This window comes from Augochlora pura, chromosome 3 (genome assembly GCF_028453695.1).
Source record: "Augochlora pura isolate Apur16 chromosome 3, APUR_v2.2.1, whole genome shotgun sequence".
NCBI lineage: Eukaryota > Metazoa > Arthropoda > Insecta > Hymenoptera > Halictidae > Augochlora > Augochlora pura.
The window spans coordinates 23,159,787-23,186,017 of NC_135774.1; the positions used below are offsets into that span (position 1 = coordinate 23,159,787).

The following is a 26,231-nucleotide window of genomic DNA, read 5'->3' on the forward strand; positions in this document are numbered from 1 at the left end:
ACTTCGAAATCAGTTCGATGGATGGTGTTAACCCTTTAGCGACCGGGGATTTGGTCCTAAAAATTTAACTCGATGTCACATTTTCGTTTCTATTTTGATTCTATTAATTTTATTAATCGCGAAAGTTATTTGATATTTAAAAAAAATTATATAATAATACTAAAGCTTACGGTAGTACAATCTAACACATTTATCGCAATAACAGATATTAAATTATTGGTTACCATGACAAGCGTTTCATAGGTTATCGTACGCGGTAAAAAACCGATTTATTAGCTACCGGTCGGTAAAGTGTTAACCTGTTAGCTGCGTACGACGTATATACACGTCATAGGGAAATGGCAATTTTATAACTTTTAATAAATATACTTCTTCTACGATTTATGTCGAAATGCCTATAATCGCATATTCATAAATTTCGCACGCTTTAGGATAATTTTAGAACAATTATCGAAAAGACTACACACAGTATAATTGATAAAACGCGTAACAAAATTTATTCTATTTATTTAATTTATTTTTATTTTTTTTTTATTCAATTTATTTATTTAATTATTTCAAAATATATCGACGCAGCTAAGGGGTTAACTTAGGTTAGCTGGGGTTTGCGAGGATTGGAAAGATGATTTCGATCTTTATGCATGATCAATTCGTTACGGCGTACTTGGCGGTGCGAAAACGCCGCGCCAGTAATCGTCGAGATAAAATAGTACACGATTCTTATGACACCTCAACATTAAAAGTTTATAGAAGAAAGATAAAGCGCTGTTCGGCGTTCGATGCGGAAGAACTGACCGTAAAAATTGAATGCCGCGTAAACCAGTGCGGTGAGTTCAGTTTCCTCGCGGATGTTTCATAGAACTTGATAACCGTTGCTTAGAACGTCGATAGAAACGTCAAAATCCGAGCTATTTTATTAACTCCGCTGTGCCTGATGTGAAACCTTGTCTTCTGCAACGTTTATTTGATTCCGAATTACGCGCTTTTCATTTATACGATTCAAGACGGTTCAATAGCCGGTGAATATATAAATCCGAGCACAATTTGTCTGTAACGTTTAATAATATTAATAAGTTCAAGTAAATGCAGCAACGTTTTAAGTATTTTTAAAAAATTTGTTCACCCCTTTTAATTACATTCCAAAATAAATTATAATTTCAATTTCTATTAAAACCACATTGTGATTTAAATTACTATTAAATATTTATTACATATTCAAGTTACACTACAAATTTATTCCAATTTATATTTCTATTAAAACTTTACCATAATTTAAATTTCTATTAAAAAATTTATTATCATGAAATTGTTCACTGGCATCATGAAAATATAATTTTAGTCTCGTCCGCTTGATTTCGATGTAATTCTCACATTAAAAAGCGTTCACGAAGATGCTAAACATCGACAATCTATAATTAATGTATCGTCTATTCGATGGACCGTGTGTACTCGTAGAATTTTCACGGCGGCGTCGCGACGCGTTAACACGTTGAGCGCCGCGTCACCTAAATATCGGCGACACTAATATTTGACCAATCTTGAAAATTCATTTTTATTGTAATATATTTGAATAAATTGAATTCGACTAAAAGGTTTCGAATGCGACAGAGTTCCAATACCACCCCTTATCATTAATACTAACTTTCTAGCTTCGCTTTAATTAATTAAATTGTTTTAACTGCGTATTTTAGTGGTCGATTGTCGGCAGTCAACGTGTTAAAAGCTGATTGCTAATTTTGATTTTCCCGCCGGCTATTTCGTTTCACGGCGAAACGATCGTTCTGTCGGCGTCGCGAAAAAAGGAAATAGGTCGAGAGAGAGAGAGAGAGAGGGAGAGAGAGAGAGAGAAGTGGAATCAATGAAGCGGGAAGGGAAAGACTGATTCGCGTGATAACTTTCGGAATTCCGTGAAAAGGGGGCGAAAAGAAAGAACCCCCGTAACTTCGTTCGCCGGAGCTAGATTAGAAGCTGCAGCTTCCTGTTTCGGCCGCCATCCTCCCCTCCCTCCCCTCCCCCTACCTGGACAGGCTACGCATGCGATCGCGAAAACTTGTTTGCTTAAAATTCCGCCCGACCTTCCTTCTTTCGTTTAAGGGAAAAAGTTCGCCGCTCACCGGTTTCCCGTTCTTTAATTGTAGTTCGCGGAAATTGTTTTCGACGTTCGCCGTTGAAACCCCGTGGAAACTCGACGTTATATTTAATGACATAACGACGGAACTTTCAGCGCCCTAAAAATAGGAAAAATCCGCGAAGTGCCCCTCGAATTGTGTACTAGAACTTCTTGTCGTGTCGACTCGACTCTACGAACCAATTCCCGTAAGATTTGGCATCTCGCTTTCGCGATCGCGAAGTTCCCAAGAATTTTTATTCGCGGTCTCGACGAACATAAATAATTCGTATCAAGTTTCGAAATTGTTCACTTCGTGTTTTATCTGCTATAGAGTCGAATAACATAAATGAATGAGATTTATGATATTATTATTATTATTGATAATATATCATTGATATGTGTTATGAAACCATGTTGTTCAGGAGCGCTGTGGTTTTTTATCACTACAGAGAGCTTATCTGTACAATAATGCTTTCGAGTAATTTCGCCATAATGTTTAAGCCGCAAATATTGTGTAATATAATGCTTTTCGTAAATGATCAATTATTCTTCCGAGACTATATTGCCATAGTCGATTGAACAAGTATTAATAGATTCCATCTTCAAATGAAATATTTTTATTTCCAAGATGTTTGACCATTTATAGATCACACTACTAACGCAGAGCTATGTTTGAATACACTGATTATCATTTTTTCTTCTGTACGTTTTTTCATTAATACATCACGTTGTGCAATGTCTGACCCAAAACTGAACGTTCTGCTAATCCAGAAACTATAACAAAATTTAAAATTTGTACATCATCATTTCACCATTTCGTTGCTTCTCAACGTTTTCAACATTCTAGTCTTGCAATGTCTGATCATAAACCGCATATTCTACTGGACAACTTATCAATTGCTTTTTCACAGTGTCAATCATCAGTTTAATTACTGTCTGACATTATATTGTCCTACTCTACTGTCAGAAGTACTGCATACAAATAAGTGATTCATAATTTCGTAAAATTCAGTAATACACTTCTACATTCAGTAGATTAACCCTTTGCGCTCGAGCGGCGATTCTGCGGCGCCATTAAAATTATTGTAACACGCTCGAGAATAATTTTTATAGATATCGCCAGAAGCTTGGATTTAAAAGATTGTTGCAAGTGAACATGTTATACGAGTCACGAGACTCAATTTCATACGCGTCGAATGAATTTTGTTATATAAAATGGAAAATACTAACAGCAAGGAAAATTATTTCAGGATTCGCAGTTAAAGTGACTTCAATCGCGAAGGGTTAACATATTCGTAGTCTATTTAGTGCTTAAAAAAATCAACCATTCCCAAGTCCTGTCTTTGATTAACGAACTTATTAACAGCGTGAGAAAAGTAGCGTCGATAAATCAGAATATTTTTCCTCGGAGATTTCGGTGTCCCCGATAACTCCTATTTCCTCACTGTCCGCGTCCGAGCGCGCGCCGTCCGAATTCATTTAAACCCCATAAACAGTTCGCCGGCGCATCGCGGCGCGAATAATCGAAGCGGCCGACGACACGGCCGGTTCTAATTTTCGATTAAAATTCAGCGGTCCTCTGGCGTCGTACCAACACAACGAACAGTCGCGCACCGCGGCGGCGTGCAATCGGCGAAAAATAGCAGACCGTCCGATAAATTCGCGTCGCGCCGGTCCGCGACGGAGAACGTTCCGCGATAACGGCCGCTTGTTTATTTGCAACGGGCCGGGTGCCGTTGGATCGCATGAATTACAATTAACGCCGTGGATTAGCATGTTAATGGCGGTGCTCGGAGTCGTAGGTTCGCGCGGATTCGCGCGGCGGGTCGCCACCCCGAGGCTCCGTCCTTCCACGGCGGGACAAGTTGTTCCGTCGGCCAAAGAAAAACACAGGGGCTGAAGAACAGAGGGGCAGAGCGGGGGTGGGGTGGAGTCGCAGGGTCGGGGCTGAATAGCTGGGAAGCCGCGGTGTTGACAGGGAGACCTATTTCGTCCTTTTCTTCTCTGCCCCTTTGACTCCTCGTTTCGCGGGGCCGACCAAGGAACTCGCCTGCAATAATAAACACCGCAAAATGAATGTAGCCTCTTTGAGGGAGCGGAACACGCCGGAACAACCGTACCCAACCTGGCCTGACGCGCCACGGCCAGAGAACTGTCCGGGCTAGGTCGATCGAAGGAAATGACATGCTTTCGGGCGACTCGCGCTGCGCTGGCCAGAGCAAGCTTACTTTCTGCCATATTTACGCTGCCAACGCGCTCCCTCTCTCTCTCTCTCTCTTCCTCTCCCTTTCTCTCCTGTACTCTCGTCTGCTGCCAACCTTCTCTTCAACGTCCCTAATGCTTCTAGCCGAGAAAGCGGCCGTCTACTACTAATCCTTCACGGCTTGCTTAGCTGCGACATTTTGCCCCTTTTCGCGGTGCCGCCGCTTCGTGACGCGAGAAACTTCGATCACAGCTCTTATTTAGTTATTTATTGATTCGTCTGTGAACGAGTCAAGGTTATATCAAGATTATATCAAAAGTATGTCAAGATTATATCAAGGTTACGTACCATTAGCTCCTTTATTTTCGTGATAAATAATATCTTTATTTATATTCAAATTAACCCTGATACAAAAGGTAAACAATTAATTTTACTTTGATATAATTAACACGTTGAATGCCACGCCAATTTTACCGGGATCGTCCGTGGCGCCACGATGAAATTTCCATTTAACGATACATATAATGTTGAAATATTACATACAATAGATAAATGTTTTTAAAATGTTTATTTCAAATGTTTTATACTGCATCCATTTCTTCACACCACTACATCAACGATGATAATAATAAAAAAATTATAAGTATTGTCATTTGTTTAAATTATATATATTTTCATCAATCTGAGCGCGCCGGTCACCGGTGGCCCCCATGGCGTCACTGCCAAGTTCAGTGCCGGTCACCGGTGACCCCTGTGGCATTCAACGTGTTAAAATTAATCTTTCTCAATACTTAAGTTAAAATTTGCTCTTAATTAAATACGAAAACTTTAAAATTATTTAATAATTTTGTATAGAATTGAATCTTTATCAATAAATAAACAGATCAACACAACAGATGAATTTGAAGCCAGTTTCACATTTGAAATTCAAAAAAATATTGATAGAACGATTAAGGGGTTACTTTAGGATTTTAGTTGGACGGAAAATTTCATGTTATTCGTACAGGTACGAAAAAAGATTGCGCTGTTTGCTCGGATAGAAAAACGCCGGGAGGAACACGGGAAACACGTAATTATTGCGATACATGTAGTAAAAAGCTTGGTATTCGCATTGGGAACTGTTGGGGGAAGTATCACGCCCAAAAAAAAATATAAGTAATTTTGTATAAATATATCGTTAATCTATACAAAATTACATACACGCATCTATTCGTTTATTTCAATTCCTATTATTTTTCTGAAATTTTCACTTCGGTATTCTTTTGTATAAACATATCTGTTCATGTACTACCTATTATTAGTGCAAGTTTTCATGAAATCCAATAAAGCGACATTAATTATGCACCTTTTCTTGCTCTGGAAATGAAGCACTTAATTTCCTAAAAATCCGTCGACCTTACCGGTCATAGTTTTAGAAAAATATGCGCTCGTTCGTTAAGGGTTAATACACTCGATTTTCTGGCAAATGTATAAAATCCGCGATCCGTTAGTTAGATTCAATTTACGAACAATGTCTCAATCGCAAGACGGAAGAAACTCGCGGGGGTAGATTTCTCAGTCTCTGATCAATTTAGATCGGAAGTCTGTCCACCATGCTAAGAGAGCCAAGAAAAAGGGGGCGCGGGGGAGAAGCTAGCTGTTTCGAAGTTGCCGGGGGTGCAGGCTCTAATTAAACGGGAATCCGGTAAGGGCTTATCAATTTCCAAAGGTGGCCGGCTTCCCCAGCTCGGGAAAAACTTCTTTCTCGTTCCCCGCGTCGCGTTTACTTAATATTTGCAACATTTATAATACGGCTGCGTTTTAAGTGGTAATTGAAGAAAATTTAATTAAACGCCGGGAACAGAAGTTTATTTGCGTGCTACGGCGCTTCGAACCGATCCGGCACGATTTTGTCCGGCAGTTCTGCCCCGCGTAGCGAACTATTCTAGAGTTGATATAATTAATTATACTCTCACCGGGATAAATTTCCAATTAAGTCCGTTGGCTGTGTGTGGCGCGTTGTTCCGAAATTGTATCGGCTGTTTTTCTGTCCGCCGGAAATTGCTCTTAATTTCCTGATCAAGTTTCGAGAGCTTCGTGCGAACGTATTGCGCCGTTGAAAAGATTGCAGGTATTGAGCGATTATGTTTTTCAATGCGCAGTTGAACGTACAAGTATTGGTAGTTGGTATTATTAGTAGAACAAGTCGGTCGTGATCAGATCGTGAATATAGCGAGCAAAAAATAAAAAATGCAAAACACTAGAATATAATCTGTGCGCGAATAATTAATTAATATATAATTTATACGTAAATAATTATTTAATATATAATTTATGCGTAAATACGCCAAAAAGAGTGAAATAATACAAAGCTAATCGGACAATCGCTGAAGGAACCACTGAAACACGTTCGAAATAGTACATTTAAAAAAATATATCAAAAAATATATAATCAAACCATTATTTAATCCGCTCATAATAAAAACTCAATTTCTGCATACATTACATGTAAAAGCAGTTTCGAAAACGATACAAGAATAGCAATTTCATTTTGTGTCAACGAAAAAAGCCACTCCGTTAATTAGTACTGGAAAAATAGACGAATCAGCGGAACACAATCGATTTCCGCACACAATACATCAAAAAAACAATTTCCAAAATGATATAAAATTAGCAATTGCCTTTCGTAGAATGATTGGCAAACACCCAGACGGTTAATCAATCCAGAAAAGAAAAAACGAGTCACTGAAGCGCGATCAATTTCTGCACACAATACATGCCCAAAAGCAATCTCAAAACCGATTAAAAAATCTCCATTACTTCTTACGACAGTAGAAGAAATTAGTCATGATTGAACAACCAATTCATCCTTACAGAATGAGAGAATTAAAAGACAGTTCCAGGTTAAATCTCGTTGAGGTTAAATCAATTTCTTGACACGGTACGCATAAAAATCAAATTAAGAAACGATTAAAAATTCTGAATCTCCTTTCAGTTCAGTAGAATAAGTCGGTCGCGACCAGACCGTCAATGAATCCGGGGAAAGTGAAAAAGAATTCTCTAAAGTACAATCAATTTCTGCGCACAATGACATAGCAAAAATCCATTTGAAGAACGACTAAAAGATTTCAGTCTCCTTTGGTTGCAGTAGAATAAGCGCGTACGAGGTCAGACTACACAGAGGAGCCCGCGAGATCGCACGTAACGAGCCGCCGTTCCATTTCCGCGTTTAATGAACGTGCGGTGGTATTGTATTTCAATTTGAACAGTTCCAGGTTTCCGAAAACGGCAACGGGAAGAACTTCGAGCCCTTCTGTACCCGTGTCCCGTTGAAACGTCGGCGGACACGTTAACATTTCGTTCAGCGGAAACTGCCGTCGTCGGCTAATAAAGTTCCCCGTGACGCGGGTTCAAATGGTCGAGAAACAATTCGTTCGACGCTTTTCCAAGCCCAATTAGGCGATCGCGTGCGCGGAAAGAGGGGCAAATTAATGTGGTGCCGGGAACATTTTGGCCACCCGATAGATAATTCTAAGAGTAGGCTTAAGGACATTAGCGTAAGGTTGTGTAGTTGTATACGCGTTTGGTACAATGCCGTAGTGATGTAGACGCTTGCTAGCTTCTATTCACACTTTATTAACCCTTTGCACTCGAAGCCATTTTAGCTCTAAATCTAAAATAATTTTTCTGTCTCATAGTATTCTCATTTTAAGCGATGAAGTGTATTTTATATATACCAAATTATTTCTCGTGATTCATCCTAACAGTGCGATATTTAACAATTTTTCTAAAATTAAACATTGTTGCTATAAAAATTATTTTAAAGGGTGAAAGAACAATATTAGTGGTGCCTGAGAGTCACCATTCGAGCGCAAAGGGTTAATACAACACTGTACAGATGTAATGTTCACGATTTATATTAGCGTTATTTGCGATTTCTGAATGTGTTCTGAACGCGTTCTAGTTAAGTTCGATTTTTGTTCCGTACGCGTTATGTTCGAGTTTTACTTTCGTTCTGTATGCGTTATGTTCGAGTTTGTTTTGCGTTCTGTATGCGTTATGTTCGAGTTTGAATTGCGTTCTGCTTTCGTTCGTCGTGTTCTGTCTGTTGTCACCTCGGTTTTCTGTTGATTGGTGGAGGGTAGTTTTCGTTGGAGGAAATGACGCGTTTTTGATTGGAGGTGGGTGTGTCGGAAGGACTTGGAGCAAGGCATGGGACACTTGATCGAAAGTTCTAGTGAAATTTATGGATCGTTGTTCGTGCAACGATTCTGCGGGTCTGTTGCACCTGTTGTCCGTTCGTCGGGTCGAATTTCTTTAAGCACGGTGGTCGTAAAGTTGTTTCGTTCGTATGGTATTTTACCTATCGCCGGTCTATTCGCACATTGATGACTTAATTGCTGAAGGGATGGCTAGGCATGTTCGATCTTCGCTGTTGCCACCGCAACAGTTGGAAAAAGGGGAAAGCGGCGTTAACCTGCCCCGAGCTGCGAGTACCGATGGGTCCTCGGCTCATCGGCGACGCGAATGACCACATCTGGGATTTATGGAAATTTGGGAAAGGGAGGCAGGTCACTATAAAAAGCCGAGTCGGGGTTGAAACGGTGTGGATTCTCGTTTAAAAAGGCGTTGCGAAAGGGTCACAGATTAATTTATGTAAAATAGAGATTCGTCGTAGTGTACGCGTTGTAATAAGTCGTACGAAGTTGAAAGTTGTATTTATAAGTTGTCGTAGTAGTAGATTAACAAGTTGTTAAACCGCTATACTATCGTACAATACAGTCTAATTTCTCATCGATCCAAATCTGTGATATAATAAATAATATATTGTACTACATTATTTTACTATCATTGACACGACGAGTATGCGGTGCTCGTTGTCATTATCGCGCTCGTAAGAACCCTATCAATGGCTCTGTCGTTCGGTTGCAGGGAAACAGCAAACGATCTCGATTTAACGCAGATGTAACAGAGACCGGAGTCCTAATTAACTAATTCCTAAACTGCGACTACACCTAGGCGAGCCGTACCTGCGACTGACAGAGTCTATCGCCGAATCAATTCGAACACAACCAGCTCTGGCCTACATCCATCTTACAGCTTCAGTTCGCCACGGATCTAATCCAGGACATTGTTCTCGACTATCAACGATACTTGAAACCCGTTACAATTATTGAGTTATTACCAGGGGAAACATAAGTCCGTTTCACGTCGAACGATTGCCATAATTCACGCGAAACAGAAAACGAGCGAAGACACAGAAAATTTACGCAACGTATAGAAACCATTTTCCCTCTGCGTTTCTGGCATTATTTGAATAAAAATTACGCTTTTGAAGATATTTAATACAACAACAGTTTTTACAATACAGCAATTAATTTCTTAGCGACAGTGTAATTAATGAACTGTATTGATTTCCTTACGAGTGGCCCATCTGCTTATGCGTCACATATCCTACGGTAAAAGAAAATAGATAATATAAAGCAAGAAAATTAAATGATATAAAGTAGAATAGTATAATGTACAATTAATTAAAGTCAAATAAAATACAATGATTCATGCAACGGATAAAGTGATTATTAGACTGGGAATGTTCGTGGAAAATAAAAATTGTGCCCATCGAGTTTCTTCTTTACTTTGACAGCGGATCGACATTTTTAAACCCTTTGAATCTTTCTACCGTTCGATAATTTCTTTCACTCGTTTCTGTTACAAACGCATCAAATCCGCAGTCTTGTGACTGTATATCTCGCGAATTACAACGTGAAACGAACCAAATTGTAACGAAGTTCTTTAAAAAAAACTGGACAACCCAGAGAACGAGAGGAGATACGTTCGCAGGAATCGTATTAACGAATCGTTCAGCAACAAGGGATCGTGGTGACCTGTTAGTCAAACCGACACAAAAGCCGGTGGTCATTTTATTGTAACGTGTGCTTTATTGTATTCCGTGATAAAAAGTCCTGTGACGGGCGCCCTAATGTTTTGCGGACAGCATGGCGCGCGTCAGAGGCCACTTCGTTACCTTTGTACGGAAAACAAATTTGAGCTAGGTGGAAAGACAGACGAAAGATGGGAACAATGTTACATCGAGGGATTTTCGTTCAACGAGAACAATGGGAACCGAAAGACGACTCTCTCTCTCTCTCTCTCTCTCTCTCTCTCTCTATCTCTGTCGAAATATGTTTACACGTTCAGAGGGGTAGCGGTTTGTTAGCTTGCGAGCCTGAATGTTTGCGTCTGTATGCGCACGAGTAGAGAAGACAAAGCCCTTTCTCTCGGCCGTGGGTCCGTGAAAGCATTCCATCTATTAATGTAATATAATATAATTATATTATTACAAATTGGATCAAAAAAGAATATAGACTGTATTGTACGATAGTTGAGCGGTTTAACAACTTGTTAATCTACTATTACGACAACTTATAAATACAACTTTCAACCTCGTACGACTTATTGCAACGCGTACACTACGACGACTCTCTACTTTACATAAATTAATCTGCGACCATTTCGCAACGCCTTTTTAAACGAGAATTCACACCGTTTCAACCCCGACTCGGCTTTTTATAGTGACCTGCCTCCCTTTCCCAAATTTCCATAAATCCCAGATGTGGGCATTCGCGTCGCCGATGAGCCGAGGACCCATCGGTACTTGCAGCTCGGGGCGGGTTAACGCCGCTTTCCCCTTTTTACAACTGTTGCGACGGCAACAGCGAAGACCGAACATGCCTAGCCATCCCTTCAGCAATTAAGTCATCAATGTGCGAATAGACGGGCGATAGGTAAAATACCATACGAACGAAACGACTTTACGACCACCGTGCTTAAAGGAATTCGACCCGACGAACGGACAACAGGTGCAACAGACCCGCAGAATCGTTGCATGAACAACGATCCATAAATTTCACCAGAACTTTCGATCAAGTATCCCACGCCTTGCTCCAAGTCCTTCCGACACACCCACCTCCAATCAAAAACGCGTCATTTCCTCCAACAAAAACTACCCTCCACCAATCAACAGAAAACCGAGGTGACAACAGACAGAACACGACGAACGAAAGCAGAACGCAATTCAAACTCGAACATAACGCATACAGAACGCAAAACAAACTCGAACATAACGCATACAGAACGAAAGTAAAACTCGAACATAACGCGTACAGAACAAAAATCGAACTCAACTAGAACGCGTTCGGAACACATTCAGAAATCGCAAATAACGCTTACATAAATCGCGAACATTATATCTGTACAGTGTTGTATTAATAAAGTGTGAATAGAAGCAAGCAAGCGTCTTCACCACTACGGCATTGTACCAACGCTTATACAACTACACAACCTTACGCTAATGTCCTTAAGCCTACTCATAGAATTATCTATCGGGTGTCGAAATGTTCCCGATACCACAATAATTGAATTGAAAAATGATTGAATAGTAAAGTAACGAACAGAAATTGGATTTGACACGAAATTCGCGTGAAATTTGAACCGCGGTGACATAAGCTGCACGCGACGAAAAATTTTATACGAATCGTCGGCAACGTCGCGACGGAATACCAAATCAATGGGCAAAATGAAAATAACGTTGATAACTGACAGTGAAGCGGGAATAAAATGAAATGAAATAATTATATTCGCGGGATCACGTGCACGGCCATTTCAACACGTTTTCCGCACGCGAGAATGTAATGACGAACAAGTTCATAGTATAATGAACGACGAGTTATTAATTAATGTTGCAAATATAATGTACGAGTTCCAGTTTCGAAGGATGATACGTACGAGAAACAACGTTGACAGCGCGAGGAATTTCGGGAGTTCGACGAAGCATTAATAAATGCATTAGTAAATAAAAAATAATAAAAATTCCTCGATGAAAAATGTTAATATTAGAATAACCGAGCACTAACAATTGCCGGAATATCGAAGCTTTTAAATCGAGATGAAATTATAGTTTTCTATTATCCTTACTGAAGCGCTGAACAAATGTGGATATAAAGTAAATATGAATTTCCTTTAACAAGGATATTATCAACCGCAAATCTCCATTAAAAATAAAAACAGATATTTTAAATAATCAAAACTATAAATTAGCAAACCTAATCATTTTCCTACCAAATTTCGATGATCTTGATTTATTTCTTTGCTTTCAACAACTATTTAAATCATTGAAAACACGAATTAAACAATCTAAATATCGTCACAGAATTTCGGTGATCTCGACGAACAGAAATATTTCTGCGCACTCCATTTCGTCGGCTCAGCCGGGTACAACGAATTTCAAACGATGAAAAAAGGCAGAAATCACTGAACCCAAAAATCGTTGTCACGAAATTTCGCTAATCTGGATCAACAGAGAGAGATAGAGAGAGGTAGAGAGAGCTGTGTTTCTTTGCGCTGTTCCCGATGCTTTCGTTACGGCGGAGGTGTGGAGCGCCGGGAGGACACTCGGAGGGATCTCGAGGAGGAATCGGGAATATTAATATTTCAACGAGCCGCGTTTGATTTTCGAAAGACCCGTCGGTATTCATGCGTTCCGGAGCATCCCGAGTGCTCAGTTTGCCCGAAGAAAGAGGAGGAAGAGCGGCATTCAGCGCGGGAGAGCCTCGGGTTCTCCGCGTCAAAAGCCAGCTCTCCCGGCCGCATCCCCCCGCATGGCCGGCGATTTCGATTCGGGAAGAGGGGAGGGTTGAAACCGAGGGGGGGAGGGGGGCTGAACGGAGTGGAAACGCCAGTGGCGCATTTTATAATATCGCGACGTCGTCGTGACTCCCTCCCTCTCACTCCCCCCCTCTCTCTCTCTCTCTCTCTCTCTCTCTCTCTCATCCCGTATGCATGCGCCTCCGTCATTCGAGGGGCTTCGTCTTTTGTGCGAAACACAGCCCAGTAGGCGTGCACGTCCGTCAACGTAAACTGCGCCCGGGACTCCCTGCATCCCTGCATCCCTGCGAGACGTGCACACGCACCTGCCTGCGCGAATCTTGCTGTTAGTTTATGAGCCGCGCGCGTACGCTCCCGGCCATGGAGTCGACGACGCGCACACATGCATCTTTTCGCTTTACGCTCGCGCTTGTCCCGATAAGAATAATCGACACCTTCGTCGTTTATTCATGCGACGATTAAAACGAAGGCTGGTCGTTTCGCAATATTTTAACACCGACGTTGGCGGACCGGTTTATCATTATTATTTATTTGCTGTAAAAGGGTCCGTTAATAAATGGGTACGGTAAAGTTTAAACAGAGAGATATATATATAAAGACCTAACAGATGTCGGAGAAATATTGAAGATAGCAAAATGATCTCTCAGTTCGTTCGCAGCTCGACAAATTTATTATTATTATTATTATTTAAAGACGAATTTATGTTGAAGTATTCCAAAGATTTATTATGAAATTCTCTGGAGACCAGAGTTGTGAACAATTTATTAAGCACTTTTGTTTTCGATAAATGTAACATTGTTATATTTGATTAATAATAATCAGTTTTTGATTAAAAATAATAATAAGATCGTAAATAGCCACTTTTAGTGGGAATAAAAATGTTTCTTTTTCTAGTTTAAAATATTCTCAGAATTTCGAATAGAATTTTTATAGCTCGGTATATAATTATAATGATTTATCAGATAATTCTACCATCTGTAAAATATTGTTCATTTCACGAGGCAATATGAAATAGTCGCATTTGTTGTCTCCATAATTTTAGAAGCAGGTAATTTACACATTAATTTGTATCCCTTAAGAAATATTTAGTAATTTAAGGCTGTCCGATCGTGCACTGATTATTCTACTATATTTGAGTAGACGAGACGCAATCGTGGTCAGACAATATTTTTGAAAGCAGCGACAGTCAATACGCAGTTGCAATTAGGACTGTAGTGTTGATGGAGGAGCGATAGTAATGTGTTTGTCCTCGTCTGACCATGTGTGAACTGTTCTACTTGTGTAATAGGGTGGGGCTTTATGCATGGTTCGGATTCATAGTTGAATGACTGAGTATCGACAATCGACAGTAACGGATTTATACGGTGAACAATCGTATGAACATTTGGTAATACGCAAGTATCAATTCGTTTTTAATAGTTAATTCTTTAATCCTGAAACAAATGTATAATGTAATTCCTTTAATCGACGGAAGTAGTATAGGTCTTGCATTCGTCATTCCATTTTACAAAAATATATTATGTAAATATAATAATTATCTGGTAATATAATTTTTAAATCACTGTCTGGTACTATTAATATTTATATTAGATGTTATAGTATCTATAATAACGATAATTAATAAAACAAGCTTTTATAACTCCGTTCCTAATTTTTCACAAATTATGCTTCATCCAAAATAATAAGTATCGTGGCACAATAATTTCTACTTATTTTGACATCGTAAATTAATTATAAATTCCTCTTTATAAGCAATCTATTCTACCGCGATCAAACAATGAGTCACGTTCTTAATGTACAAGCTTTCGTCCCTAATCTTTCGCAAACGTCATACAAAGTAATCAAATCGACTATACACTCTCCAACAAATTCATATATGACATAATGTATTACTTTAAAAAATTCATGAAATTTCCATTAAATTCCAAATCATTTCACTCGGACAATCTCAATTTATTTCTGCACAACGAATCACGGTACTCTACTTTCAGGCTAAAACCGGACTAAAATCTGAGCGCGCGCCGAAAACGAAAGTGAAGACAGACCCTTCCCCTTAGACTTTTAATCGCGCAGTTACAATTCCGCTGCGAGCGTAAGTAGTACAAGCCCGCCAACAGCCGGACAACTTTTAATGAACGCGGGGTGCCCGACGATGTATTTCCCCGTTCACCAGCGATTCTTTTCCATCCGGGCGTTCAAGCTTCGCCATACCGGGGGGGAAAAAAAAAATATCAAATCGCTCGCGTCGTATAATCCTTCGCGCGGAACTGAGCATTAAAGCTTTCAAATCGCGGATCGATTCGCCGGACCCCGGAATCCGCTCACGGCCGGAAGCAAAACGGCTCGATATTCCGCGACGGGCGCGCCACGGAAAAAAGAGGAGCGCGGGAAAACCTCTGGACAGGTCGTTATCCGTAGAAATCCGTGGTCCCATTCCGGTTGATCCTTGGTTCTCGCTCGCCCCCCTCCCCCCGTCGATCGTGTTTCGAGATAAGGTCCGCGAACGCTGCTTTTCATGCGTTCCATCCCGGATTTATATCGCGATTAATTTAACAAACGCTCTTGATTTCGCTATCGCGACCGAAAACATGATTGCGCGTGCCTGTGAAAATATTTTCCGTGTGGTATTTGTCACCTTCTTCTCCGTGCGGAATATTAATTCCTGGGAAATTATCGATCGTTGCCGATTTCGGCGGAGAAATCGTCTGTTCGAATCGCAGAATAAAATGAGGATTACTTTCTCTCTGTACCGGATTCGGTGTGTTTAATATATTTCGTTTCTGTATCGTGGATAATTATTTCTGTCACAAATACGTAAATTGTATGTCTAAACAAATCTCTTGGATTTCCATTTAAAATGACTCCGACTGCAAAGGGTTAATATAATAATATTTAATATATTTAATACATTTAATATATTTAATATATTTAATATATTTAGCTATATATTATTTAATATGTAATAATATCTAACATATCATTTACTGTAACAAACGTACAATGTTTCTAACTTAGTTGTAACTTTAAGGAATCTTAAGTTGTGACTGTAAGGATCGTCTGACCAAAATCGTCCCTATCCACTGTATTCCCTAAAGGAGTGTCACTATTTCACGGTTATGATAATGAAAGCCCGCCGTCTCGCAAAGTAGAGCACACCAAGAATTTTGGAATAGTAATCATCTCCTGGGCTGACGCAAACTGTCTGAATCTACTTACCTGAATACAAGCGTCGCATCTTACGGTTCGCTTACACCGATTACAACTTCCGTGCGAATATTTATGCCTGCTTACTTACTTGCCGCCCAACTGCTCCCGTAATTGCCGCTAACTAGCAAAGAACCTCCCCTTATTATTAATACTCACGGCGACACTGCGCTGCCTTATCAGCTGACAGCTTCGCGGGCTAATTTTCCAAGAATCCTCAGACTCGAACATTTCTCGACCAAATTTTCTGACTCGCTCCTCCGAATATTATCCACCACTTTCAGTAACTAATACATTTTTTTAAATATTAGAGAATAATAAAAATATTATTCAATAAGTTCTGTTCATCATGCTCTCATTTTATACATATTGTTGAAACATATTTTTCATGTTACGTGCAGATAATTGAACGTTATGTTCACGCCATCCATTTATACTAAAATAAATGCTATTGAAATCAATTTTACTGACATTTATAAAAGTTACAATGAAAGTTACAACAAAGCCTTTGTTTTTGTACATCTGAATTCTTTATTATCCGACCACCATGGACGAGCTTTATTTTACATGATAAACAACAAATTCGACGTTAAATCAATATTTAATCTGAAAATTAGAGTTACATTCCTTTAATCGATTATAAACCCATTTAAATAATTTAAAAAAGTAATTTCTTTTCCTCGTTTCTCGTTTAATAAATATTACAGTCTATTTTATTTAAACTACCGAATAATAAATATTTTCCTATTTTAATGAACGTTTACTCAAGTGACGCTCAACTCTGACTAGTAACTACGTAACTATAGCTAACTATTATCTTGAAACGGCAGCTCTAGCAGATTGCACAGACGTAACAGAATATTCTTCGAAACGGCCAGCGATCGAGAATCGGGACGTTCGGCGAGTATCAGCCTAATAAAATCCGCGAGAGCGCATTCACGACGGTTTCGGTGGCGAAATGCGACCGTTCCCGCGCCGATAATTCCGCGGAAGCGGAAACGACTGCGGCGAATTTCCCTCCGGTCGATTCTCGCGCGGAACAGCGGCGCAATTTCGAGCGGCCGACGCGAATTGGCGAAATGTTTGAGGACCAGCGCACCGTGTATCGCAGTTGAAAGATGATTTCGCTCGTGCAGGACACAGAAAGGGACGGATAGACAAAGGGGGGGGGGGGGCAGGATCGGCGAGATACGAGTTCACGGGACGCTGCGTTCGACGAATCAAGGCTCGCCCATTCTCGGTCCTGTTCTTTCTTCCCACAAATTTCTCCATTCCCTCGTGACTCCGTCCCGTTTGCCCCCTCTCTCTCCCTCTCCCTCTCTCTCTCTCTCACTCTCTCTCTCTCTCTCTCTCTCTTTCTTTTTCTCTCTTTGGTCGGGCCATTGAAAATCGTCGACGATAATTGCTCCGATGGATATTTTTGTCCTTTGTCTCTCGCGGGCTTCCCTTCCCTCTGGATCGAGAAACCGAACGACTCGTTATTATGTGATTAACGTTCATTTTATATAGCTCGTTCGACGTTCTACTACATAAGCGGTCTGTGTCGAAGAATTTCGAGACTTTCCGGGTAATTTTCCGCCAGGGATTTGCCAAAGCGCGATCTTCGCTGAAAAATTTTGATCAATGATTCCAGTATTGCGTACGGTGAGCTAGAATTTTTATTTTCTGCTATAATTTCAATCGCCACTTGTTTGTGTCTTTTTGGACCACTGATTTGTGTCGTTGATTCTCTGTATGTACTACAAAGGTGATCATAATTGCTATTTAATTATACTTTCTTAATACTTTACCGACCGGTCATTCGGCCGTAAAAATTTTGGTCAATGCTAAATTTTCGTTTCTATTTTTATTTTATTTATTTTATTAATAGAAGAGCGATATTTAATATTTAAAAAATTATATAACAATATCGAAGCTTGTGGTAGCAATATTTAATATATTTATATCAATTTTGTCGCGCAGTGTATAACAGCTTGTCTATTTAACACTTTATCGACCGGTAACCTATAAATCGGCTATTTTCCCCCGATCGATAGCCTGTAAATCGGTTGCAATAATAACCATTAATTTTGTATCTATTATTATGATAAATGTGTTAGATTGTACCACAAGCTGCAATATTATTACATAACTCTTTAAATATTAAATATCTGTCGCGATTAATAATATAAATAAAATCAAAATAGAAAGGAAAATTTTTACCATCGAATGACCGGTCGATAAAGTGTTAATAATCTTTTAAATGTAAATTTTGTTGGTACAAATATTACCTTAGAACGTGATAGAACAATTTTACTGGTGCTCCGAGTCACCGCTCGAGTGCAAACGGTTAAGTTAAAAATCAATCTCGTATCGCAAGAATTTCTAACAGAATCGTGTTAACAAGAATCGTTCTGATTTCAGTGACCGTCGACCGCTCCCTCGCCACGTTCCCGATTGACAACGCCCCGTTGCCACCCCTGTCGAAATAATGCGAGCGAAGCGCATCGAGGAGGAGACGCGCTTCAGACTGCTAAGGTACACGCACCGCGCCAAGTGTCGCAAGATCATTTAGTCCGGGGGCAACGGAGATCGTTGGAGAACAGACTGACGGAGGAGACTGACGCGCACACACACACCGTTAACCAACTCACCAACCCAACCACCTGGCTGTGATTCCATGCATTCGACCCATCAACGACCCATCGAACACCTCTCCAGTGTTTGCCGCGCGCGCGTTCGCGAGACGAGTGACAACGCAACCAATAATCATTATCGGGGCCGATCACGTTCGTGTGAGAATTCAGTGTGAAATTCGGTGAGATCGTGCCGCGGCTCGTGGATTCGCTCGCCCAGGATCTTCGTTCGATCCCGAAGGGAATCGGCGGTGGGGGAACGGATCGTGCGGAGGACGTTCTTCGGTTGCCGGATCCTGCGAACGTGTTTCGCGGCAGCTTCCGCGAATCCGCGGGAATTGTTTTTCCACGGGAGAAGGGAAAGCCACGCGACGGAGATCTAGGGTGTTCCGCGGCGCTGGATCATCGTCGGAGCTACTCGGAGACGGAGCCATCTTTGTTAAACGGTTTTGAACGTCAAGATCTTTTGCCGACTCGGTGACTCAAGATTCGAGGAAAATTTTGAAAGTGGAAATCTAAAAAGTCTGAATCCTGTAGACTTCTGTAATTTAAGTGGTACAACCGCCGGCGCTCAAGTATCATTTTTCTTCCCCCCCTCCCCCGAAGCTAAAACCGTAGCCGGTTAAGAGGCGCGCGCCGTTTTGATAAGATTTCGCAGGTGTTTGCGGAACGTCGGCGGATTGATTCCGGCGCGGAATTGGAGCGAAGGGTCTCGAGGTGTCCGAGATCCGGGGATCTCTCTGAGTTTGCCACAAGGTGAAATTAAGTAGAAATCTGAATAATTGGCAAAGGGGACCGTGGTGGGGATCGATCGAGAGGGGATTCCGCGAGAAGGCTCGGCCGAAAGCGACCGGAAGGTACTTAAAGGATCTCGATCCGGACACGGAGTTAAGCCAAATTAAAAGGACCTCGGGACGCGTAATCTGCTGATATTCGAGTCGGAGATACCGAAAGCGATTCATAATTCTGCGAACCAGCGAGAGAACCATTTGTTAAACGTTTACAAATGGCTCGGAGATCTTCGTGAGATAAAAGCAGAATCCGAGGAATCGAGGAGCTCGTAATATTACAGACGTCAAATTTGAAAAGTAAATTATTCTTTATCGATGTCGAAGGGAGAGAACGTACCGTAAAATAAATTAATAAAAAAGACGGACAGAAACGTCGAAAGCACGCGGCTGAAATTATTATTAAACAAAATTTTATTATTTACAAAAAGCTCTGAAGACTCGGCGAGATATACCCGTGGAATTCGTGAAACCTGTGAACTGGGAACCCGAAAGCAGCTTCGCGGCTCTTGCCGGCGTCGGAGAGAAAAAAGAGAAGGGACGTCGAGTGGATAAGGAGGCGCAGTCGGTGACAAGAGAACAATAGAGAAACCCGGCGAGTCTGTCGAGAACGAGTGTCGAAATCGCGGGAACGTAAAATTGAATAACTTGTCGGGATCGTTGCGGGGAGGATCGAGGTGTGAAAACAGGATAGAGAAAAAAAAAAGAGAAATGTCAAGAGGACCGCGTGCCCGGGATCGAAGCTCCGCCATCGATTTCCCACCCCCGGCGAGGCGTTGACGTTCGAAAAGTGTATTCGGGGATCAACGACGCGTCCCGGGACAGCCCGAAAGAGATAATAAAAGAGTGTGCTCTCCCCCTCTCCCTCTCTCTCTCTCTCTCTGTCTCTCTCTGCGCCGAATCTGGGGTGCTCGTCGAGAAGCTAGACACCGAAGGGGGATGGTTTAAGGCTCGAGGGGTTGCTCTATCCTCGTGCCGGAACCTCGACGGTGAAAGAACCGGGCGGCTGAAAAGGCGAAAAGCAATCAAAGCGATACAGAGAAAAAAAATAGGAACTCCATATTTAACTCGAACTCTGCAGAGGTGGTTTTAGAATTGAACAGGCGTGTTGTTGAGAAACCGAGGGACGCGCGGAGAGACGGAAATTTATAACTGAGAAATCGCGAGGAGAGTTGGTTGGCGTTTCGTAGCGTTCGATAAAGTCGGAGAAAAAATAAAAAAAATTAAAACTGGTACAGGCGAAAGTTTATAGAACAGAGATTGTTAAGGGGGTGGATATTTTTAATCGAGGAAGATTATCGTCTCGGCAGAGAAATATAAATTAGAACGGTGGACCATCGTTGGAGAATAAAAAGTCGTGGTTCGGTAAGAAATTCAGGGGTGGGTTCAGACGCGGTTCCCGAGCGTCTACAATTAAGGAAGATTATCCGGGACAGGGGCGGGGATACACATCGCAAAGTAGAAGAAGATACATAAAGGAACTTCGGCGACAAAGGAGATCGAATTCGAGGATTATCGCGAAGCGAAAGGGTTGTTTTAGTCACGAGACTATTTAAGACGCGAGGACTAAACTAAATAGCACGGATTGAGAAGGATATTTCGACTGGTACAGGAATAAAAACACGAGTGAGAAATTACCGAAACAGTGGCACGGAGAAATTCACGGATAAACAAAGTTGAAGATCCACCACAGAACGAAGGTTTGGTTTCGCAACGCGAAAGATCCGCAACGAGAACCACCCGAGCCCCAAAATAAACATTAAAAACGAAAATCAAACAGTTCCAGAAGCAATAGAAGAAAAATCTCCAAGGGGGTGGTTTCACCGGGAAAAAAATCGGAGAAATCGAAGAGGCCACAACAGGGTGCAGCGACACACACGCGCGCACACAGTGAAGACAGTCGCGAGCCAAAGGGATTGTAAGAGGGTGGGGTAGGAATGATGGAAGGGAAACGAGGATCGAATGAGCAGCGTCAGCGTGTCGGATCGTTCTCCCCGACGGAGTGAGATCACGGACAGGGAAATGGGAGCGGCGATCGAGCTCGAGCAACGATACAACGGATCGATGGCGCGGTGGTGGAATGAATGAGCGGCTCACGGGGTTGGCGAGCCGGAAGTCGACGCTCCGCGGAATCGGAACGGGTCCCGACGGCTCGGCGGCCTGTCAAAACATCCGGGGGCCGTGGCGAGAACCGCGTTTTCGAAGGGGCGGCACGTACCGGCGGGGATGAGGGTTAATGAGGGACCGGGATTGGACCGGTGAAAATAATTGGCTTTGGAAGTATGCGCGAGCCGGAGAAGAAATTAGCGGAGGAAGGGACTGCTGCTCGGCATAGATTCTCGCGAAGGGGGTGGGGAGCCACGGGGGTGGTCTTTTCGCGGACACTCGTGCGATCCACGCGCTAGAACGAATCGAAAGTGTCTACGACGGACGAGTGAGAGAATCTTTCTAGTGTACACTTGTGCGGTTCCTTGTGAAGTGAATCGGCGAAGTGAGACAAATGATGTGCGAACCTAACGCAAAAGAGATTGTTCAGAACCCGTGCACGGGGTGTAATTAAAACGGTGATACCCGGTGTTTCCGATTTCTTCCGCGACATATTCGAACGATCGGGAGTTCGGTGAAGTGGAGTAGTTCAGTTCGAAAATGAGTTCTGTGTGAGGCGTCGGTTGTTGTCGTGACAATAGAGAGACGAGGCCGCGGCGACCGGAAGTGTCCACGGTCCTCTCTCGATTTCCAACGAAGTGCTTCGACGTTGCCTCGGTGTTTCCGACTGACGAAACGAGAAAGACTGATCAACGTTGGACTCCCGTCTACGGTTCATCCGCTGGAAGACGACAGACGACAGAGTTCCGCGACCGGGGTACGATCGATCGATCGATCGGAGCTAATCCGTGAATCTTGGGAGCCTTCGTCCGCTTGCGCGAGCTGGTTTCCTCTCGGACAGAAGGAAGGCGACCCCGACGAACAAGCGAGACAGAAGAGCGCGGGGGAGCGGAGCCGTGTAAATAGTTGATTCGCGATTAAGGGAGGAAGGAGAACAAGGACTGCTTGAAGAAGGAACTAGTCAACGGGAGACGGAGAATAGACTGAAAAACAAGTATCAAATTAAAGCGAGTATTTCGAGATTAAGTTTACGATTAAACAATAGCTAGCTGGCCAGAGGTAGCTCGGGCCAGGAGAAGCGAATTACGGTCCTGGGGCAAAGGAGGAAAGGCAAAGAGCACTGAAGAGGACTGAGGCGGACTGAAGCGGACTAAAGAGGAAAGGCCGGGGAAGTCTTTCGACGGGGTCAAATGAATCCTCCATCGGCAACCATGACCCAGGTGATTTGCTGACCAATAGCAAGCCCCCGGTGTAGCAAGTCGGTCGAGAGATGGGGACGATGCAGGTGGTTCGATGGTGTCCTTCGCGATCCGTTGCCCGGCCATTCGAATCCTCGTTCAACCGGAAGCCCATCGCCGCCCTTGGAGAGGATCGTACGGACGCGGCAGAGGAGCTTGCCAATTAAAATGCGAGAACTGAACGCCACCGCATGCGCTGCTTTGTACGAGCGCGTCGAGTGGTCTAGCCCCTGGAACCTGATTACCCTGATCGTCCTGGCGATCGTGAACGTGATGGTGGTGCTGGGCAACGTGCTCGTCATCCTGGCTGTCTACCACACCAACAAACTCAGGAACGTGACCAACATGTTCATCGTGAGCCTCGCTGTTGCCGATCTCATGGTCGGTCTCGCTGTTCTACCTTTCAGTGCCACGTGGGAGGTCTTCAAGGCAAGTCTCCCCATCTTACATACTCCAATCCATTTCGTTATCGAAATATTTAGAAAAGTAATCATCGTCAGGAAATTTTTAATTCGTATAACACGTACAGTAGCAAGGACAAAAATTTAAGACGAGAAGGAAAAAAGAAAGGAATTATTAATATTTTATAAATAACATAAGCTATCACGTTCTATCTTTAATTATAATCGTCTACTCATTTATTTAAACAGTTACAAAAACATTTGTGTTCGGTCTTGAACTTATTAGTTAGAATATATAACAAAAAAGTAAATCCATGTTACATTTCCATTGACAAAAGTTTAAGACTACAAAATAATAGGAGAAAGTAAACAGAAAAAAAATGGTTTTTAATACAAATATTTAGTATTTCGTCCAAAATCCATTATTTTTTATAACCTCAGCACATCTTTTTGGCATTGAATCTATTAATTTTTCACATTTCTCCACTGTAATATTACAGTAAATATTACAGTAGAGAAATATCATCAATATTGTTGACTCAACAATATTTACATTTAACACACGAGCCTTCGAGAATTAAAAGGTCAAGCATTTGTCTTCACTATCCCCCTCAAAAAAACTGATTTGAAAGATAGTACTTACATTACACGTGTATAATTGAAATTAAATTCGTCGTCTTAAATTTTTGACCGCTACTGTACGTCAGTGATGTTCCATCAAATACAAGGATGCGTTATGCATTATTATAATTATTATAATTTTGTTTAAATCAAGGTTAAACAAATCGCAATATTAGCGAATAAAATATCATACTTATCAGATGCAGCCTTCGATGTTAATTGTTATGGTATTTTTGTGAAAGTACTAACCTCGAAATGAACAAAAACTCGACGAACGCTGATTGGACTAAAATAAAGTTTATACTTCATAACCATTTACATAGGGGTAAATAAAAAGGAAAGCTTATCAAATTTCTTATTCACTTAATGATAAGCCACTTATCGTTAATAATATTAATAATGTTAACATAATAATAGTAATTAATAATATTAATAATATGAATGATAAGTGAATAAAAAATTAGTCCGAATAAATGTAAACGCATCTAATCGGTTTTCAAGCTTCGCGACGGCAAAAAGTACAATTAGAAGAAACGATGTGAGAACGAAAGGAATCGGGAGATGGAACAGTGCGTCGCGTAAACAGCTTTGAATCGCGGCATTGTGCCGGAAACGGCAGAGGCAGCCTCAAAGACTTCGGATCAACGGTGTTGTGCCAAGCATCTGCACAGAACACCGATTATCGAAAATCAGATACGCATTATCGTCGATCGTGACGCGCGGATCCCGGTCCATTGTTCTCGGTTAAGACAGGAACGCGTGCTGACGCGTCGATCTTCCGCAAATGGAGTAACGCATCCTCTAAAACAGCGTTTACCAGCCCGCGAACCCACTGTCTTTCATCGAACCGTGCACATCATTTCAATGGCCTGTGAAACAATAACTGCCACCATGATCCGCAATCCTTCTTCCCTCAATTATCTCAGTAAGGATCGTAACGATGCTCCTAATTATTAGACCGTAGCTTTAACACATATTTATAATGAAAACAGCATCAAAAATGAGTCAAATTCGTTTTAAGAAATATAAATATAATAGTGATACGATGAGAATAATATATTGTATTATTCATTTCCTTAATGCTTCCAGAGACAATCACGATTTTGTGTTTCGTGCAAAAAGCATTGAATTAATTTTGTGGATATCATTATTTAAAATAGCAGAACTTAATGTGACGTTTACAGAAACAGTTTCTTTTCTTGAAGTATATTTTGGAGGATACGTTGCATCTCATTCGATGAATAAAATAATTATGAAAACTATTCGCGCCGACAATAACAAAAAAACGTCTATTTAGCTTCTATGTTTTACAATAAAGAACATTAATGTCTCGCGCAGAGATTTTCATTCTAAACGATAAATATTTGAGTCGCAGAGTATATTCTTAAATGTTGCTTACATTCGTCTTACATTTCGTCCGGTTTTTGCTACGAATGCATTAAAAAAAACTCCACTCAACGTTCCTCTCCGTCTGCAGATTTCCTTAATACTGAACCGAGGACGTCGAAACGCTAACGACTCCTCAATTATCTCCTGATTAAACATCTTCTACATCTCAGTGAACAACGCTCGTCATTGGACAGCGGATTTGATGCATTCGGAATAAAAATTAGCGGGCGAATACAAAACCGTGAAGACGATAGAATTAATAAATAAATTCTAGAACTAATAAAACTAAAGGTTCCTGCTAAAGCAATACGGTCAAAAGAATTATTTCACGTGGATTACTTTAAAACCAATTTGGGACCTCAGAATTGTATAACCAGAGCATTAAAAACAGCAAATAAACTTAATACAAAAATCGACATCTTTAACAATCCATTGAGCCAATTTACAAATGTAGCAACTCTAGCCATTAAAACACGCCCTCTGTAATTGCTTCATGACATACTCTTGTATTATAATTTTTAATTTATATTATTTAAATGTATTCCGGACTATGTATATATGAGCCGTCCAGTGCACACATCGATTAACTCCACTTTTTGAAAAATCTTAAATTTAAGTGTCAAAGCACTTGGTATAGTCATAACTTTTTATATTTATAATAACTTTCCTGAATAATAAAGATTAACACCATTAAACGGCAAAATTTTTTTTTTCTTTTCTCTTTTTTGGCTATTCTTTCTTGTTAATTTTATACATTAAATAATATTAATTTTATACATTAAATTATACGTTAAATGAAAGCTATATCTGTATTTATTCATTCTACATTATATATGTGAATCTATGTTATAACAGGAATTTTAAAAATCAATGTACATCATTTCATCGCGTTTCTTGACTTTTTGTTTTATGG

The 26,231-nt window shown here is 41.1% G+C and overlaps 1 protein-coding gene and 1 long non-coding RNA gene across 2 annotated transcripts in view; both read left to right on the forward strand.

Annotated features, from left to right (window-relative positions):
* Positions 1–20,936, forward strand: part of LOC144467714 (uncharacterized) — a 94,485-nt gene extending 73,549 nt beyond the window's left edge. The window contains exon 4 of the long non-coding RNA XR_013493713.1: positions 18,564–20,936. This is a non-coding gene — a long non-coding RNA (uncharacterized LOC144467714). The remainder of the gene's footprint in view (positions 1–18,563) is intronic.
* A 2,139-nt stretch (positions 20,937–23,075) lies between these two features.
* Oamb (Octopamine receptor in mushroom bodies) overlaps positions 23,076–26,231 on the forward strand; it is a 29,059-nt gene continuing 25,903 nt past the window's right edge. Inside the window, exon 1 of the mRNA XM_078176630.1 lies at positions 23,076–23,336. Coding sequence (XP_078032756.1) covers positions 23,076–23,336 — 261 coding nt within the window. The remainder of the gene's footprint in view (positions 23,337–26,231) is intronic.